The 15,631-nt window shown below is 35.0% G+C and overlaps 2 protein-coding genes across 3 annotated transcripts in view; both read right to left on the reverse strand.

Annotated features, from left to right (window-relative positions):
- The window catches only part of LOC105155055 (uncharacterized), a 556,628-nt gene that overhangs the window by 398,669 nt on the left and 142,328 nt on the right, over positions 1-15,631 (reverse strand). For both annotated transcript variants that reach the window (XR_015545556.1, XM_087407517.1), the window contains exons 3-4: positions 10,210-10,349; positions 1,247-1,422 (exon numbers count right to left, since the gene is read on the reverse strand). Coding sequence is in view for 1 of the 2 variants with exons in the window: in XM_087407517.1 (XP_087263643.1) it covers positions 1,247-1,422; positions 10,210-10,349 (316 nt within the window). In the remaining variant the exon portion in view is untranslated. The remainder of the gene's footprint in view (positions 1-1,246; positions 1,423-10,209; positions 10,350-15,631) is intronic.
- LOC105144430 (uncharacterized) lies at positions 1,315-6,540 on the reverse strand. The gene is made up of 3 exons (XM_087407518.1): positions 5,651-6,540; positions 5,202-5,300; positions 1,315-1,422 (listed from the first exon to the last, which is right to left on the reverse strand). The coding sequence occupies exon 1, from the start codon at positions 6,523-6,525 to the stop codon at positions 5,653-5,655; it is 873 nt and encodes a 290-aa protein (XP_087263644.1). The 5' UTR covers positions 6,526-6,540; the 3' UTR covers positions 1,315-1,422; positions 5,202-5,300; positions 5,651-5,652.

Genomic DNA, 15,631 nt, shown 5'->3' on the forward strand with positions numbered 1-15,631 from the left:
AAATAATCATTTTTTTCTTCAAGGAGCGCACATACAAGCACATATAATAATTTATGTAACTGTTTTTTTTTTTAGAGTAGCACTTGACGTCTTTTTTTGAAACGGTAAATTTTCCAAATTATCTCACTGTCGGCTGTATCCTATAGGCAATTTTCTCAAAAGAACCAAGAAACAAATATGATATTATAGATTTTACCTAACGTGTGAATTTTTTCAATAAATTTTTCTACCCTCGGGAAAAATACCAAAAGTCCGCGGAAAAGTTAGAAAAATTCGGTTTTTTGCGATTCTTTAAAACTATGTCAGTCGACCTGGAATTAGTTGATAATCAAACATAATCTATGTAATGAATAAAAGCAAGAACAGAGTATGTATAACTTTGACTCTCCTTTCTCTTCCCCATTCACATACGTACATGCAGATTAAATCTGACTAACAATAAGTAACCTACACTTTATGTAATGTTAATGTCAACAGTACAGTAATTATTAAGTCTTAGGCTGTATTTTCTTGCTGACATTCGATTCGAACGTCAAAACAGATGCTCAAAATTGACAAATACCAAGCATCAATTTTGATCACATGACTTGTTTTGACGCTGAAAATGAGCTTCGAGCGTCAGCACGAAAAAACAATCTTATAACTCGAAAAGTGCTTAATAAAAAATATTTTATTATAGTGTTTTGAAAACGTCTCGACTTCAATTGCAAGAATATTTAATAAAAAATTGCGGTTTCTATAAAAAAAATTCAGGTTGACTTGATCTTGATAATGCTCCATACAAAATCTGTTATTTCCAAGAAAATCTGTAACTTTTAAATACCACTTTTTCCCATATCTCTTTTAGTTTCAGAGATATCCGCCTGGGGCAATTAAAAAATGCCCTATCCCGTATGAATTCCCCAGGCTCAAACCTGAGGATTGAATATTAGGCTAACAGCATAATTCCGGAAAAAATCCATTGTTTCTGGTCACATTATAATGCTCCACGCAAGAGTTAAAGTTATAAGTTCATGTATAAATACATATATGTATTTACATATGAACTTTCAACTTTTTACGCAAAGCGAGATTCAATCCAAAGTTTATGTTTCTAGTTTATGGTGAAGCTTTTCTTCAGGGGCGGTGTAACATACTACATCCACGAATAGTGTTTATAACGCAAAGCGAATTTTTACATAGATTTATAATTTTCCTGAAACGAAAAGTTTTTAACCCAAATCTTTAAGTAAACTTATATACTTACACGTTTACAGTGTTTACATTTGTTGACATTCTTACAAGTTTCATTACAAGTACGGCAACTCTTATCATATAGTATTGGCGATAAAGGCACAAAGCTTAATGCACTTTTCGATTCTTTTCTATTTACTTTTGTAGTCACTGCTGCTACATTGCATACAGGGCAAATAGGACTGCTGTCTGAAATATAAATAATAATAGTTATCATAATTCCATTTGTGGTTTGTACAGAGTATTCAGCATAACGGTCCATTCACACGATTTTTCAGATACTTCCGACGATTAAAAAAAAGTTAAAATGTGAATATTTATCTGGTTTATACAGACTATAACATGCGATAAAAAAAATTTTAAAAGATTTTTATTCATAAAATGTCTTAAAATTTTCAAGTAGTACATATGTTTCTTCCGTAATATAGTAGAGATCTTCAAGACGAATTTAAATCATCGAAATATTAATTTTATTGATTTTATTGATACTTAAAATATCAAATTTGTAACAGCAATAGTTACAACCTCTGACGAGAACACAACATACATAGGAGGTTGCATTAAAAACCGCTGTTTTTTCTTTGTATTTGAGCACTTATTTCAATAACAAAATATATGAATATCTCAATCAAAGTATTTTCCCTCGGAAGCTATGACTTTTTGCCACTTTTCAGACAGAAGTTGAATTCCACAACGAAAGAATGGTCTGTCTTTTGAGTCAATCCATTCAGCAATCCAATTTTCGACTTCGCTATAATTATAGAAGTGTATCTTCCAGAGCATGTTGCATCGATCGGAACAGATTATAATCGCTTGGTATTAAGTCCGGAGAATACGCTGGGTGAGGGAGAACCTCCTATTCGAGATCCATCAGTGTTTGTTTCACAGCTATAGCAACATGCGGCTGAGCGTTATCATGGAGTAAAATCACCTTTCAACGATTTGATGCAATTGATGGTCGTTTTTGCATCAAATTATCATTCAAACGTTTCAATTGTTGTCGATAACGTTCGGCGATGATTGTTTCGTTCGGTTTAAGCAGCTCATAATACACGACACCCACCAAATACAGAGCATTACTTTGTGACCGTGGATATTTCGCTTTGGAGTCGATATTGATGGTTGGCCAGGATCGACCCATGATTTTTTGCGTTTTGGATTGTTGAAAAAGATCCATTTTTCATCGCCGGTCACGATATGCCACAAGAAACTCTTCTTGTTATGTTTTACAAGCAAAGAAATTGAGATGTTTAAATGGTTGGCAACGTCATTTTCGATCAATTCATGTGGCTGCTATTTTCCTTCTTTCTGAATCTTTCTCATAGCTTGTAAATGTCGTAAAATAGTTGATTTATCGATTTTAAGTTGTTGAGACAATTCTTTGAGTGTTTGAGCTGGATTTTCTTCCAATAGAGCTTGCAGTTGTTCATCTTCGAATTTTTTCGATTGACCTGTTCGTTGTTTGTCGTGAACGTCACAATCACCACTTTTGAATCGTCGAAACCAGTCTCTACATACTGTTTTCGATGGAGCAGATTCACTATAAATTTCCGCAAGCAATCGATGAGTTTCAGCTGCACTTATTTTCAAATCAAAATAGTGTAAAAGTACACATCGGAAAAACAACTTATCACTTTCCATTTTAATTCAGTTATAGAAAAGCACATATGTAAACAAGGATGACGTCTTGACTGAATTTTAGTAGGAAATGTTCACACTTCAAAATGATATAAGTAGCAGATGTCTCTGACCATAGCATACGCAATTACTGCCATCTAAACGTGAACAGCGGTTTTTAATGCAACCCCTAAGCGTAAAAATAATAAAAAAAGAAATATTATAATAACAGATCAATAAAGGTGTTCGTCCTGTACGGTCATATAAAATTGTACTCGTAAAATAAATATTATTATTACCAGTTACAAATAAAGTCTCGATTATTATTTTTTTTTATCACATCACACGACAAACGTGGGAAATACATACTTATTTAATAAAATATGCAATGAAATCAATAAAACATCAATAAAAGCATTTCGACAGTGATTTGAATTCGTCTTGAAGACTTTTACAATATTACGGAAAAAATTATATGATACCATTTAAAAAATTTAAGATGACTTTGATTTCCTTTTTATGAAAAATGAATTTTTTAAAATTCCTTTATCACATGTTGTAGCTGATATAAACAGATGAATATTCACCATTTAATTTTTTTTTTAATTGTCGGAAGTGTCTAAAAAATTATGCGGACCGTTATACTATATCTTATATATATATATATATATATATATATATATATATATATATATATATATATATATACAGGGTTGGCCATATTCGACGGAAAGATTTTTTTTTCAATCATGGGAAAAAAACACATTTTTTGCTGTTCATTTTAAAAATCATTTAATAGGGTTCAAGGTCTTTCCGTCGAACCAACCCTGTATATATGAGATATTTGTTATACAAATCGAACATCTAACATAAAACATTTTTAATTTACTACAAACTTCACAAATGTTAAAATCAAAATTGTTCCTAATAAAAGAAAAAATAAAATAAGAAATATACGGTGAACGCATATTTTAGCCCGCGTAAAATAAAATATATAGTGAAGAATGGCTCAAATAATATAAATAAAATTGTGCTACGAACCAAAAAAAAATGATGTAATATAGTGTATTAAGTCAAGAATATAATGTATTAGACAAAGATACCTACAAATGACGGTCGGTCATTCTCAATGTTAATAAAATATAATTATTTAAATTAAATTATAAGAATTTAAATTATAAACGGCTTAATTAAAATAAAAATTAAAATGTAGACGACTTAAAAATAATGAATAAAAATACAGATTAATAACTGATGTAAGGTCGCTAGATCCTATCCTATGGTTATCACGTTGATAATTTAGAAGTGTTCATTTGCATCATAGATGTCATAGCAGGCTCCATTATCAACTATTAAGAATGTATATGTAAAATGTTATTGTTCGTTACAAAAGTATCATGATTAAATTATCAAAAAGTTAAATACTATAGAAACAGTAAAACAACCAATATAATAATATAGGTATATAAAAATCTAGAAACAATTAGTAAAATTTAATAAAAGTGAAAATAATTGGATTGCATAATAAATAAAACTAATGAAAATTACTTTAAAATATGTAAAACGAGTTATAATGTCCAAAAATAAAAGATCAGTCGGAATATAAAAATATATAATATAAAGCAAATTGCGATAGAATGTTTTTATTGTCTAACTAGATGTTACGAAATGACGAAAACGTTAAGGCTACAAGTGAGGGGATAAAAACTGGCTGGGAGAGGGTAACTGAGAAAGGGGGAGGAAGAAGGACTAGAAGAAGGAAAGGGATTGTATAATAGAGAGATAGAATTCATGTAGCGATTCTGTGTCATTTTCCCTATTTAAACCTTGTCGTTGCTTTTTTATGTGAACCGTCTCAGATATTAATTGCTTGTTGTAAGGCTCACTATCTAAAATTCTTATTCTATTTCAATTAAACTCGTGGTTGCAATTAATTCTGTGATTAGTGATAATGGTGATCCAGTTTTTTTCTTTATATCTGACTTGTTCTAGTTTTTAATTTGTGTTCCTAATCTAGTTTTTAACTTCGTTTGACTCACGTAGCTGGCATCACAATCTTCGCAATATGTTTTATAAACAATCTCTTGATGAGATAAGAAATCCAATTGGTCTTTTTATGTATTATAATTTTTAAGGATATTAGGGATGGAATAGGCTAATTTTGAATTTATTTTAAGAGCATGGGCATAAAGTTTTCAGAAACCGACTTAAGGGGGGAAACCACAGTAGAGCACGAAAAAGTAAGTATATTTTCGGGAATTTTTTTTGGCTCAATGAAATGATCAATCAAAAATTTGTAAAATAAGCATTATAATATTATGAATGAAGTACAAATAAGAATTTTTTCATACATTTTTAGTACAAAATGGCGGCTGTGCCGCACTTGTCCGATGGCGCCTATTTTTGAAGGAGGGACCATGGGCGGACATCTAGAGTCCTCAATTTTTGACCTGGAACAAAAAATGACAGTTTTTTAGGTTCTATATATCAATAGCTATGGAAGTACGTAGGATTTTTTCGATATATTAATTTTTCACAAAATGATGCACGTTTTAAGGAAAACTTGCAAATTTAACAAAAAAAAACTCCATAAAATTGTTGATAAAAAAAACCATGTAACATAAAAAAAAATCCTACGCACTTCCATAGAGAAAGGTATTCTGAATATACTGTCGAAATTTGAAACCGATCGGTAAAGATTTATTCGAGTTATGTGTCCGCTCAGTTTAAAAAAAGTGGTTTCGAGAAAAACGCGTTTAAAGTTTTAAGTACTGTAAAATCATATAATATTTTTATATACCTCTAATCTGCGATGCCTGCGCCATACAATTGGCCTTCTTCATCTATCTCCTGCTCTTGTTTGGCCTTTCGAATTGTTTTCAGATCGATGCGGGCCTGTTTTGCGCCCTCACTCAAAGATCGTTCCGCTTTCTGTATGCGTTTCTCATCCAAGTCCATGCATAGTTCGTGACTTTTTGGGCCAATTTTCATGCCCATGACCTGGATTATATGTAAAATTGATATTAATCCGTCATTAAAAACACACGAAGCGATGTTCGTAGCAATGTCGATGATTCTTTTGCCGGAATTCATAATTTTCGGAGCCATCACTGTCGAGTTGAAGCTCTCATTGCTGTTTTGAGTGAAACCCCCGATGCAGCGAGTGAGAAGATCATCCGTAGTGAGTTGTTCGTAAACTGACTTAATTGCTTCATAAACTATATCAGACATTGGTGATTTGTGCGTATAGGTAGCCAAAGTATTAGAAGATTTCGCCCTTTGCCACGAGCACCATGAATTTTCTCCAGTTGGGCAATCGTCGTGTTGGGAATGGTTATCCGTAGATATTTTGTGAAGTAATGTGGCCCATATAGCTGTCTTCATTTTTTCGACTGATTCGCAATTTCTACGAATAGCTAACCCGAAATATATTGACAGTTCGTCGATCAGTTTGCCTGTCAATTTCCCTTTTCCTCCCAAGCCTTTTGTGCGTTTCTTCAAATTACGGAGGTGGGTGTCCATGCGTTTTTGTACGTGATCTACGCATTCCTTTTTAGTTATCGTCACGTTTTCGTACCGTTTAGGATCTGTGACACCTTTGAAGGTTTTCGAGTCTCCATCGCCTACATAACTTACATACTGCACATCATGCAATGCTTCAGAACGCTGGAACATTTCAATGACTGCATTTGCGGCACTCCATCTTTTGGTATGTTATTCTTAAGACCCTAAAGCACCTTATAAGTGAAAAAACATTTTTTTCGATTTTTTCAAACTTTTACTGTGGTTTCCCCCCTTAACGTATGGGATAGTAAAAAATTTTTGAGTAATTTTTCCTTTTTTATTATAATATATTATATATATTTTTATTATATATATTAAGAGGTTGAGAAGTATATATATATATATTGCTTTTGTGGGTATGATAATTTAATCTATTCTGTATAGTGAAAAAAATGAAGTCAAGAGGATAATCATTATTCAAGAAAGTAGTATCAATGAAATTTTTTTCATGAAACCTAAGATGAGATAATAATATGAGAACAATTGTTCTCATGATAATGCCTCTCTTGTGACAAAGTGGATGGTGAGAATAGAAATTAAGGAATCTCCCCGAGCAACCCAAACAACATGAAGTTGACTAAAAATCGACTATAAATTAACTGGAGAAGTCAAAAGTCGACTTCAAAGTCAGTCTAAATGTCGACTAATACTTGACTAATGTCTCAAAAAAAGTCGACTAAAAATCGACTGAAAGTCGATTGTAAATCGATTGAAAGTCGACTATAAGTAGACTGGAGAAGTTAAGAGTCGACTTTTTAATCAAATCTGAATGTCAACTAATAATCGACTAATAGTCGACTATTGTCTCGAAAATAATTGATTATTATTAATCCAGTTAACTAAAATTGATGAATTATCGAAGTCAACTTTTGTATGGTTAATATTCCACTTCTTTGTTAAGTTATTGGGCATTGATGACTGAAATATATCTTATAAAAGTTAAAAGTAAATAAAGTTATCAGTATCCAATAAGTCAACACAGAAGTGGAAACATTAATTATCCAAAAATTGACTATTCGGTAACTGTTCAGTCAAACTCAATTATTGACAAAGATTAGTGATAAATTGCGTTGAAACTCTTTCGACGATTACTAGATCGAGCATCCGGTGATAGAACATCGAATGATCGAGAAGAGGGGTTAGAAACTTCGTACCCTGCTGATTGAATAACAAAGCCTTCGCTTGGACATAGAATTCCTGGCATCTTTCGTAAGTGCGATGTTTCATGTATGACTCCCCTCAAATTGTACTTGACATATCCTTTCATGCTCCACTTGAAACTTAGTCCAATTTGCTTTGAGAACTTCTAGCCAAGCACGCAGGAGATGACAAGAGATTAATTTAGACGCTCCACTGAAGCATCCTCCACTGCATTCTGAATTCTTAGAAATCTGTTCATTTGCATTGATATTTGACCTCGTAATGAATCCATGATTGACTCATGCAGCATTCCATAACACACTTGATTGATTCTCCGCTTGCCGTCAGTCCACATTCCAGAGAGCATCCCATATCAGATCCGGCTCGAAGGACCAAAAATTAATGTTGGGATAAGGACAAAGATAGAGAAATATAGAGCATTTCGGCCTGGCTGGCCGAAATTTGGCTCTATATTATTATATAAGCAGCTTGACTTTAAGTTATCAGGATGGCAAGTGAATGTATCTGATTCTTACACTTTGCAGGCCTTTATTCTTTCTCGGTTAACTATTACGATATATATCGTCGAAGTGGCCACGAATCATGGATTCACTTTAAGAATCTTCCGATCTAGACCCTAATTTTGGTAAATCTGGCCAGATTCATATTTTAGTTGACACTGATTCTTACGGCCAAATTATTAAGCCGGTGCATGCGTGCGTGCGTGCGTGCGTGCGTGCGTGCGTGCGGGCGTGTGTTCATTTCATAATAAACTCTTCTTGTTCTTTTCATAATATTCGTGTTGTTCATTTTGCAGACCGGGAGTGCGTGAACGCGTTCTCGAAAATATCTCCGCGAGCCGGATGCCCGGACGTAACATTTTAGGGGCCTGTCCGGGATCGTATAATAATTCGTTTACCAATCATTACGAGGAAAAGAGTTCTAATGGAGAGTCCGCAGGAAACGATGAAGCACAACGAAAATTGGAGCAAACGACGGAAGCGATTGTTCAGCGAGCCCCTTCAGAAGAAGCTGTTTCCGCGCAGGCCAGCGGCTCTATCTTTGCTTACACGTTGCCATTACATAGCTCAACTTAATTTTGCAATTGGGCATAGATATTGGACTTACACAGACTGAAGCAAAGTACTTTTTCGTAATAAATCTCGTTTTTGTCTCTATTTTCCAGATAGACGAGAACGAGTTTATCGTCGCAGTGAAGAACGATCTTCAGATTGTAAGTGAGAGGCACGGCTAATGGAGGTGTACTATATAATGGTTTGAGCAAGAATTTCAGGAAATGCTTATACTAATCTGCACTTTTTTAACAATGAACGCAGATATGTACTGTATGGAAGACATATTCATTCCGTATGTTGTTCCGTACGCATCCTTCATCAGAGAGAACTTCTTGTTTATGCAAGACAACGCTCGAGAAACAACACGTTGCGAGAAAAGTGCTTGATTTCTTTGATGAAGTTGGCATAAATAAATCAACTTCAGGCAGAAAATTGTTCAGATTTGAATACCTATGGGACAATCTTGGCAGAAAAGTAAGAAATTATCTGCTGCATACCTGCTGCGAGAACTTCAAAGAATCTTTGAAGAAATAGCATATACAATTAAGACAATTACGCAGGATGAAATTAAAGGACTGAAAGGATAAGAATGACAGATTGTATAAATGGGGTAGACACACATGAGAAGGTCATGCGTACTATTAATGTACACTCACGAAAGCATTCAAACAGTCCCATACACACACACACACACACACACACACACGCGCGCGCGCGCGCGCGCGCGCATGCACGCACGCAATGTGATTCCGAATCAAACTCCATGCATTTCATATTGGGAAAAAAAACAAATATAATTTGAATTGATATCTTAAATTCGGAATAACGCAATGGAAAATGGTCGTATCAAGATCGATAAAAAAGCGTTTTAAAGATAACGTTCTATATTTTTTTACATGCATGTTGTAAAGTTCTTTTACGTGCATGTTGTTCCATTAAGCTGCCACATCTGATTCACGCCATGCACCATCACAAACTTCTCTTGATTATCAACTTTGCATTTTCTCACTTTGTTATCCGCCATTTTAAAAATAATAATCCAGTAGTACAGTTTCTATACAAATGTTCTTAAAGTGGACATTTCAAGCTTCATTTTGCATTTTTTATCTTCATTATTTATTGAGTTATGATCATTTGAAATTTAAAAATTTTTTTCTAAATTTTTAGTGTATCGCTTTTTTTGGAAGTGCGTATATGAGGAAATGCAGTATTAAAAAATTAAAAAAATCTGAAAAAATTCTTAGATTTCTATGACAAGAAAATAAATAATTTTTGTATTTTGCTGTTTTTCTGTAAAATTGATAGTATTTGAGTAAGAAATCATTGAAAATCAATATTTTAGAATTAATATTATGTTAACTACTCATGCACGTTCAAAGCTCACGAAAATTGTAAAATGGAAGACTTTTCGACTGAGTTTAATCCTCTCTATCTACACACGAGCACTCAAAAGTTGTCAGACATGCTACATATAAAATACAATATTGATTATAATATTAACCATTATGACATAACCAAAATTTGTACCATAAAATAATTATTTATTTTTGTAAAAAATAACATTTCAGATATAATATACCTCTTTTGCGTGACATCATAAGACGATTTTTGAAACATTGCAGACAGAAAGTATGCCGACATTTCATCATCATAGGTAAATTTATCTTGCTCTCGCATATCAGACATTGCGATACATCGACGGATTCAAATGAAATTGTCCTGAAACAAATTAATAGAAACAAATTGCGATTAATAACAATTGATAATTGTGCAAATAATCGTAAATATCTTAACAAATGCAAGCAATCATAGATTATGTGGAAGAATATTGAAATATTTGTTAACAATTTTAGACGTAATAACAATTTGGCTACCAAATGCATTTGTTCAACGATTGTTTTAGTAATACAGAGTGATTCATAAATACATTTTAATATTTCAAGGGATAAATCTACACATTAATATAAATAAAAAACGTTGTATGAATGTATTATATATATATATATATATATATATATATATCCCTGCTTGGAACGAGTGAGGCCATATATTCATGACATCTTTTTGTCTCTATATATATATATATATATATATATAAGGGTGTTCAAAAAGTCCTGGACCGGGTGAATAAGTTGAAAAACAAAAAATTTTTGAAAAAACGCCGAAACACGTGAAACGATTTTTCAAAAAATCTATCTCTTGAGAGGGGTTGCGACCCCCCGCCCCCAATGGGGCACGTGGGGTACGAGGGGGGTCGACAATCTTAAATAGCAACATAGGTCAAGTGGGGGCTCATTTGAAAGGTCTTTTCGAGACGAATCCAAAACACTGCGCATAGAGGGCGCTGCGATCATTTTCGGCGGAGTTATTTGATTTTTAAGATGTGCGTATTCTCTGCTCTCGGCATCACCCAGGATCAACGACGTGGATGTAGCAGGAAACTGATCCCTTCGGGGTGTTAATTTAACGTGAGTAGTCCCCTTGCCTCTCACGTGTTTGTGCTGGCATTAATCCCAGCCAGTTAAGACAAGATTGTGCTCGGCCATTGAAAGCAAAGCCGACATCGAGTCCAGCCAGTTAAGGCAAGACTGCGCTCGGCCATTGAAGGCAAAGCCGACATCGAGTCCAGCCAGTTAAGGCAAGACTGTGCTCGGCCATTGAAGGCGAAGCCGACATTGAGCCGATAAAATCCCGTTAAAGCAAACGATTGCAGCAATTCCAATGATTTGAATTCTACTTCACTAAGTGTTCAAAGTTTTCGCCCCCAGCTGTCTGGCAATACGCTATACGGTTATAAAATGCTTGTACAACTTAGCGAATCGTGTCTGCATCAATGGCAGTGATTTCATTTCTTATTCGTTGTTGGAGTTCTGCGAGATTTGCTGGTTTGATATACCTTATCTTTGAGGTAGCCCCACAAAAAATAATCAAGTGGTGTAAGATCAAGGGATCTGGGTAGCCATTCTATGGCCCCTTTTCTTCCTATTCATCTTTCTGGAAATACTGCGTTTAAGTAGGCACGAACATCTCGGTCATAATGAGGAGCTGCGCCATCTTGCTGAAACCATGTCTCATGAAAATCATCGCCTACAATTGCCTCAATCGTCGATATGATTTTATTTCGTAACATATCTTCATATTTCACTGCATTAAGAGTTCCATCAATGAAGAAGGGCCCAACTATTCTGTTATTAATAATCCCGGCCCAGACATTCAACTTTTCAAGATATTGAATACTGCGAGTATCAGACATCCATTGTGGGTTGTTATCGCTCCAGTATCTAAAATTATGCTTATTGACATTACCATTAAGTTCAAACGTAGCTTCATCTGAAAATACAATTCTATTCAAGAAATATCCATTAGCATCTATTTTAGCCATCATCGTTTCACAAAACTCAAGGCGTCTATCATAATCGTCTTCAAGCAGTTCATGTAAGTTTAATTTTATAGAGATGGAACTTTAATTTTTTTTTTCAAAATATTATGTGTAGATCCAACACTAAGGTCATATTGCTGACTTAATCTCCTAACTGTACTGTGACGATCTTCAGTAATTGCGAGAGCAACGTCCAGCTGTTTTTCTGGTGTAATTGCTGTAACAGGTCGATCCGATCTAGAGAGATCCTTTACACTTCCACTCAAGTTAAAACGTGTAATTGTCCTTTGTACAGTCGGCTTGGATATCTGTTCAGCTCCTATCCTAAATGTATCGTTGAATAAAATCTTCACGTCTTCATTAGATCTCGTGAGATTTCCATAGCCTTTCATCATCAGAATAAATATTCGCTCACGTTCGGTGAGAGGAGCCATGTTATCTTAAATGTAGGAAAAATCCACGACGTTGAAGGAAAAAGAAAATAACCACAAAAACAGCGATAAAGACGCTTGATTTCAAAATTACAGAGATGAACTACGACAAAACAGCTTTATCAGGGAAGAAAGTTACATAAAGTGTAAAATAATAATGACTCAATGATTTGAACTTTTGACTTCAAGTGTCTTTATCAGCATTCAAAAACGCGACCATTGATGTACATGTTTGACAACAAATATGGTGTGTTTCATGTGCAAAAAGTCCTGCGTAGTGTTTTGGATTCGTCTCGAAAAGACCTTTAAAATGAGCCCCCACTTGACCTATGTTGCTATTTAAGATTTTCGACCCCCCTCGTACCCCACGTGCCCCATTGAGGGCGGGGGGTCGCAACCCCTCTCAAAAGATAAGTTTTTTGAAAAATCGTTTCACGTGTTCCAGTGATTATCGAAACACTAAATTTTTTTAATGTTTCTGAGTCAAAAATCTTCAAAATTGAAATTTCCCCCCAAAAGTGAACGCAGCGCCCTCTATGTGTAGTGTTTTGGATTCGCCTCGAAAAGACCTTTCAAATGAGCCCCCACTTGACCTATGTTGCTATTTAATATTTTCGACCCCCCTCGTGCCCCACGTGCCCCATTGGGGGGGGGGGGGTCGCAACCCCTCTCAAAAGATAGATTTTTTGAAAAATCGTTTCACGTGTTTCAGCGTTTTTTCAAAAATTTTTTGTTTTTCAATTTATTCACTCGGTCCGGGACTTTTTGAACATCCTGTATATATATATATAGAGATAAAAAGATGTCATGAATATACGGCCTCACTCGTCCCAAGCAGGTAGAGTGAACTAAACTGAGTAGAAAAGTCCTCTACCATTTTGTAATGCTCGCAATAATTAACGAGATATTAACGTTTAAAGATAGCCGAATATCCACGTCTTCCCGACCTATTATTGCCGAAAGTACGGCCCACCGAGCGCGCGGGCCGCGAGGAGCGGGACTTCCCGTCGCGAGCATCTAAGCTCAAAGGGTGCGGCGCGCTTGCTAGGCCATTCCCGCTCCTCGCAGCCCGCGCGCCATGCGCGAAAAGTGGGGCCATATATTCATGCCATCCTGTATATGTATATATATATATTGTATCTATATATATATATATATATATATGAGTGTGTATGCGTATGTATACATATGTAAAGAACGCCAAACGGTCAAAGTAAGATGTACGAATATATTTAATCAATTTTTTTGTTCCAAATGTAATTAAATAATGTAAATAAGAAAACCCCTAAAAAACGAAAAGAAACTTATTGCGAAAAATATTACCTCAGCCAGAGTTCGAACCTGAGACCTCCAAACTTGCCGAGTGTCTTGAAAAGTGTCTTAGCCAACTCGACCACTGAGGCTTCGGAAATATTCCTCCAATTATTGCGAGAAATATTTTCGAAATCTCAGTGGTCGAGTTGTTGGAAGGTCCCAGATTCGAATCCTGGCTGAGATAATATTTTTCGCAATAAGTTTCTTTTCATTTTCTAGAAGTTTAGAAGTTATTCTAGTTTTTCTAGAAGTTATTTAAAGGAGGTTATTAAACGTTTCATAATGATTGTGTTGAATGTCCGACAATTATCGGCGCGTAATTATATTTGAAATAAAAAATTGATTAAATATATTCTAACTTTGACCGTTCGGCGTTCTTTACTTGTGTACAAATAAGTTTCCGCCGTTTGACAAAAGACGGCGCCACTAACAAGCTATGATTAAAATTGTCTGATGTAAAACATTATATCGTAAGGTTGGACATCTGTCAACAACATAACCTTGAAATACTAGCAATTTTGTATCATCATCATATATTTTTTTTGTGCGAAAATGTCGAGTTTTGAGTCGAATAAGCGGGAACTTTTGATTTACTTCTTTAATTTGAAGAAATCTGCAGTTGAGGCTCATCGATTGCTTGTAGAAGCATATGGTGAGGCTGCCTTAAGTGAGAGAAGTTGTCGTGAATGATTTCAAAAATTTAAGAACGGTGAATTTGATGTCGAAGACAAAGAACGTAGCGGAAGGCCGAAAGTGTACGAAGACGCGGAATTGGAAGCATTATGAATGAAGATTCCTGCCAAACGCAAAAAGAACTTGCACTTACATTAGGAGCGACTCAACAAGCAATTTCACATCGTTTGAAATCATTGGGAATGATTCAAAATCAAGGGAATTGGGTTCCATATGAACTGAAGGCGAGAAACGTTGAACGCCGATTTTCCATATATGAAATGCTACTTGTCAGGCATAAACGAAAGGGTTTTTTATCGTATAGTCACTGGTGATGAAAAATGGATCCTCTACGATAACCCAAAGAAGAGGAAATCATGAGGATCACCTGGCCATGCTTCAACATCGACAATCAAGCCGAATATTCATGGAAAAAACCTCATGTTGTGTATTTGGTGGGATCAGCTTGGTGTCGTGTATTATGAGTTGTTCAAACCGAACGAAACCGTTACTGGGGCTCTCTAACACAATTGATGAGATTGAGCCGAGCACTCAAGGAAAAACGCGCCCACTACTACTCCAGGCATGACAAAATTATTCTCCTGCATGATAATGCTCGACCACATGTTGCGGCGCCGGTCAAAATCTACTTGGAAACACTCAATTGGAAAGTTCTACCTCACCCGCCGTATTCACCAGACATTGTCCCTTCCTATTATCATCTATTTCGATCGATGGCGCATGGCCTGTCTGAGCAGCACTTCACATCATATGAAGATATCAAAAATTGGATCGATAATTGGATAGCCTCAAAAGATGAAGTGTTCTTCCAACGCAGTATCCGTATGCTACCAGAAAGATGGGAAAAACTAATGGCTAGCGATGGACAATACTTTCAATAAAACATTATGTATCGTTCTTTCACAATAAATGCTTAATTTTTTATTAAAAACAGCGGAAACTTATTTGTACACCTAATTATATATTTGTTTTAATTATATTATATTTATATATAGTTATATATTTTATGTATTATATATATATATGTTTGAGATCGGTAATTCGAAAAGAAAAGCAAGAATTCTTTCAGTCGACCGACAGTAATTGTCATTGAACGCACGCATAAAGTGAGCTCGTGATTTCATCTCGAGCATGATCTAAATCCTCGATAAAAAATCAGCGATTTGGCGTTCTTTGTTCTTTTT

This window comes from Acromyrmex echinatior, chromosome 7 (genome assembly GCF_024713525.1).
Source record: "Acromyrmex echinatior isolate Ae372 chromosome 7, ASM2471352v2, whole genome shotgun sequence".
Lineage (NCBI taxonomy): Eukaryota > Metazoa > Arthropoda > Insecta > Hymenoptera > Formicidae > Acromyrmex > Acromyrmex echinatior.

Excerpts from the sequence above, each read along its gene's own strand:
- LOC105144430 (XM_087407518.1), bottom strand. The coding sequence starts at position 6,525 with ATGTTCCAGCGTTCTGAAGCATTGCATGATGTGCAGTATGTAAGTTAT.